Here is a 3,724-nt window from a genome sequence, read left to right on the forward strand (position 1 = left end):
TGTGTGTGTGTGTGTGTGTGTGTGTGTGTAGACAGGGCCTGAAGGACCGGGGAAAATGCCCAAAACAAGGGCGGCAATTCCGGGACGCACCGCGAGCCATGGTCGACCGAGCGTCGGCCATCTGCCCGGAGAGGACCTCCAGCTCAACGGACTCGAGCCTGAGATCACAGACAGCGAAACCAAAGGGAGACAGAGAGAGAGAGAGAAGCAACGCGAGGAGTAGGCAGTGTTAATATGCACACCGGCGCGCGCAGGGTGGCAAGCGGCAGCCAATCCCCCCACCCCAGCTGGCCACAGTGGCCCGACATACCAAATAAGCTCGTCCTTCGGGACGGTGGTCCGCGCGCGCTGGAGGATGGCCCGCGCGGTGGCAATCCCCCGGGGGGTGGCCTCGGTCGGCTGGCTGCCGGCCTGCACCGCGGCGAACTCCAACTCCAGCTTGGCCAGCAGACGCCACAGGGGCGAGCTCGTGGGGCAAGCCTTGATCTGAGGGAGCACATGTGTATGTCAGTGTGCGTGTGCAGCCCCATGTGGGCGCGCAGCCAAAAGGGAGGCAAAGGCCAGAGAAGCGAGGGGCGAGCAAAAGGCAACACACGAGGCCCGACGCAAAGGACCAACACCCCCGCGATGGCCATGGCAACCATGCCTCTCCGCCGCCCGGGCGCCCTCGCTCCGCAGGTACTCCGCCATGTGACGTACCCCCTGCTTGAAGAAGTCACGCGCAGCCTCATACTTCTGGGCCGTCTGCGCCGCCTTGCCGGCAATCATGTACAGCTTCGGGCTCTTGGGGAAGCGTTGAATGGCCTCAACGGCCAGGGCACGGACCGAGTCCCATGCCCGCAAGGCGGCATCCTGCCGGGTGAATGTCTCGGCCGCCGTGCCGCCGTGCAGCCGCTCGAAGGCCAGGGACTTGACCCAGATCTAGTGCACCGGCATCCGGCCCCAGTGGCCAAAGGGAGGTGAGTGACGCGCGCGGGCCCCCGAGACGGGACTCATGTTGAGAGGCGAAGTGGGGCCGGAGGAGAAAAGGAAGAAAGAAAGCAAGAAAGAGGCCATGGCAAGGGCAGGAGAAGACGCACACGCTCGGTCGCCGCCTTGATTCGAGCACTGTTGAGCAGGGCTCGCGCGCGCGCAAACTCCTTGGCCTCGGCCTCCACCTGGACGGCCGACAGCCAAATGGACTCGGCATTGGCATTGGCCTCGAAGGCGGCCGCCAGGACCGACCGCGCCCCGGCGAAGTCCCCCCGGCTGAGCCGGTGCTTGGCCGACATGAGCCAAAGCTTCTCCGCGTGTGGGCACTGCTTGACCGCTCGGTCGAGCAGGGCCTCGTACGCCTCGCTGCGGTGTGGTCAAGAGCGGGAGACCAGTCGGGGGATGTCAGCAGCAGCCCCACCTGGCCATGGGGGCAAAGGCAAAGGAGTGAGGTTTCGGGCGATGCCCCCCCCCCCTCCCGACTTTCAGACGGGATACGCACAGGGTGCCATGCTTCTTTTCGAAGTCCGCGGCAATGGTCCAAAGGTCGGCTCGATCCGGCAGCTGGGTCAGAGCGAAGGTGTAAACCGCGCGCGCGGTCTCGATTGATCCGCGAGAAATGAGCTACAAGCGTGGGCGTCGGGTGCGAAGGAAGGATCCACGGCCAAGTATGCATGTCAGACAATGTTCGGCACCCGGGTCAGAGATATGTGTTCCAAGCGCCCGAGAGCCGGAGCCAGGAGGAGGCAATCGCGGCACGCACATCCTCGGCGTCTTGGATCCAGGTCTTCAGGCGGTCCGAGGACTCGACGCCCAGGCCGATGGTATTACGACTACATGCATCCCCCCGCCCCGCCCCCACCCAGGACGCAGGTTAGACAACAGCCAAGGCCAAGGACAGAATGAGGAGAGGGGCGAAGAAGGCAGGGCACGTCGAAGGCCCACATGCGACCCGCCCGGGACGTGCACACGCGACGCACATAATGGCCTGGCAACTGAGAGGATGGCCGGAGGCCTCGCACAGCTCGGCCTGCTCGGTCCAATCACGGCGAATGAGCTGCAAGTTGGCCGATGCGCTGTGCTGCGCCACAGCTGTGTGGCGACAGGGCGATCGGGGAAGGGTGCTCGAGTTAGTCGGAGGGCAGTGCCCCGGGCAGATGTATGCGCGCGCGCGCGCGCGCGCGTGTATGTGTGTGTGTATGTGACAGAGCCACCGCACTTGGGCCAGTGGGCCAGGCGCATGGCAGCAGGGTAACAAGGTGGCCAAGGCGGAGCGCGCACCATTTTTGAAGAGAATATCCATACGCTGAAGGGCCGTCTGCGCCTGGCTCGAGGTGGGGTCCTCGCAACTGTTGTAGATGGACTCCTGAAGCTGGCAGCCGGCCACAAACACCTCGATCTTGCCGGGACATGCGCGTCGGGCGGCGTTGAGAATCTGGCGACCATCCACGCAGGCGAAGAAAGGCAGGGAGGAGGGCGGGGGGGGGGATCGTTAGTGGAAGAAAAAACGAGCAAGCATTGGGCCAGCTCGCTGGTGCAACAGCATCCGCGAAGACGTCACTGGGCGAAATCAACATCGAGGCGGCAAGCCGGCACAAGAGGGAACATCCCCGCGCGTACCTTGGCCGCGCGATCGAAGGTCTCCAGCCTAGCATAAGCCAGCCAAAGCTCCACCGAATCCGGCACACACTCGACCGCATGCGCCAGCAGGGCCTTGGCATCCTCCGGGTTTTCCTCCAGCTCGACCGCCTCGCGCCACAGACGCAGAGATTGGGGGATGTGGTCCAGCGCCCGGCGCAAGACGCGTCGGCGCTGCTCGACGCTCCCCTCCAGTTGGCAGGCCTCCATCCAGAGGGTCACCGAGGTGGGGATCCGCCGCAGGGCATTGGCCAGGATGATCTTGGCGTTCTCGGGCGACTGCCGATCGGGTTGGGAGGAGGGCGGCAGGTCAGACAAGGTGCCGAACGGCGACATACAAGCCACCGGCAAAAGGCACGCATGGGAGAGAGGGGGAGGGAGGGAGAAAGGGAGAAGCCCGACGTACGTTCATGCGCGCGGCCTCCAGCCAGACGTCCGGGTCGGAGGCACACGCCTCGCAGCCACGCGCAATCACCCGACGCGCCTCGGCCACCTTGCCGTCGGCAAATTCCAGGCGCGCGTAGGAAATCCACCCGGCCGCGTAGCCAGGGTTGGACTTGACCAGGGCCTTGAACATTTCGCGATTACCGCTCAGGCTCCTGCGGAGCGCCCAGGGGGGGGGGGGGGGGGGGGGGGGGGGGGGGGGGGGGGGGGGAAGAGAAGGGGGGGGGGGGGGGGGGGGGAGAAACACGCGAGAGAGGGGGGGGCGGGGGGGAGGAGGGGGGGGAGAGGGGGGAAAGGGTTCGCCAGGGGGCGGGCGGGGAGACGTGGGAAGGGGGGCGGGGGGGGGGGGGAAGGGGGGGGGGGGGGGGAGGAGGGGAAGAGGCCACGGGAGGGGGGGGGGGGGGGAAGAGAAGGACACATATGCGCATGCAAACATGCGCGCTTAGGTGAAGAATTGCTCGACACGGTCGCCGACCGACAGGAGAATTTCCGCCACGCCGGAGCCCTGGCCCGGGGGAGCCGGGGCCTCCTCCTCAGCCGGGGGCGCCCCCTCGGCCGCCCCCTCGCGCTGCCGAATGAGGGCCGACGCCGTGACCGACAGGCCGAGGGCCACAGACAGCTCGGCCTCCGACCGAGCCGCGGCCCAAATCCACCCATGCCGGGGGGCGGC

General features: G+C 66.6%; 1 protein-coding gene across 1 annotated transcript in view; it reads right to left on the reverse strand.

The window, feature by feature from the left end:
- H696_02107 (hypothetical protein) overlaps nt 1-3,724 on the reverse strand; it is a gene marked incomplete at both ends in the record, with an annotated part of 5,937 nt that overhangs the window by 965 nt on the left and 1,248 nt on the right. Inside the window, 10 exons of the mRNA XM_009496005.1 lie at nt 108-158; nt 311-486; nt 700-921; nt 1,080-1,338; nt 1,475-1,596; nt 1,736-1,805; nt 1,953-2,064; nt 2,278-2,407; nt 2,593-2,889; nt 3,017-3,206. Of these exons, the coding sequence (XP_009494280.1) occupies nt 108-158; nt 311-486; nt 700-921; nt 1,080-1,338; nt 1,475-1,596; nt 1,736-1,805; nt 1,953-2,064; nt 2,278-2,407; nt 2,593-2,889; nt 3,017-3,206 (1,629 nt within the window). The remainder of the gene's footprint in view (nt 1-107; nt 159-310; nt 487-699; nt 922-1,079; nt 1,339-1,474; nt 1,597-1,735; nt 1,806-1,952; nt 2,065-2,277; nt 2,408-2,592; nt 2,890-3,016; nt 3,207-3,724) is intronic.

The sequence above is a fragment of the Fonticula alba genome, assembly GCF_000388065.1.
Source record: "Fonticula alba strain ATCC 38817 unplaced genomic scaffold supercont2.3, whole genome shotgun sequence".
Classification (NCBI taxonomy): Eukaryota; order Rotosphaerida; family Fonticulaceae; genus Fonticula; species Fonticula alba.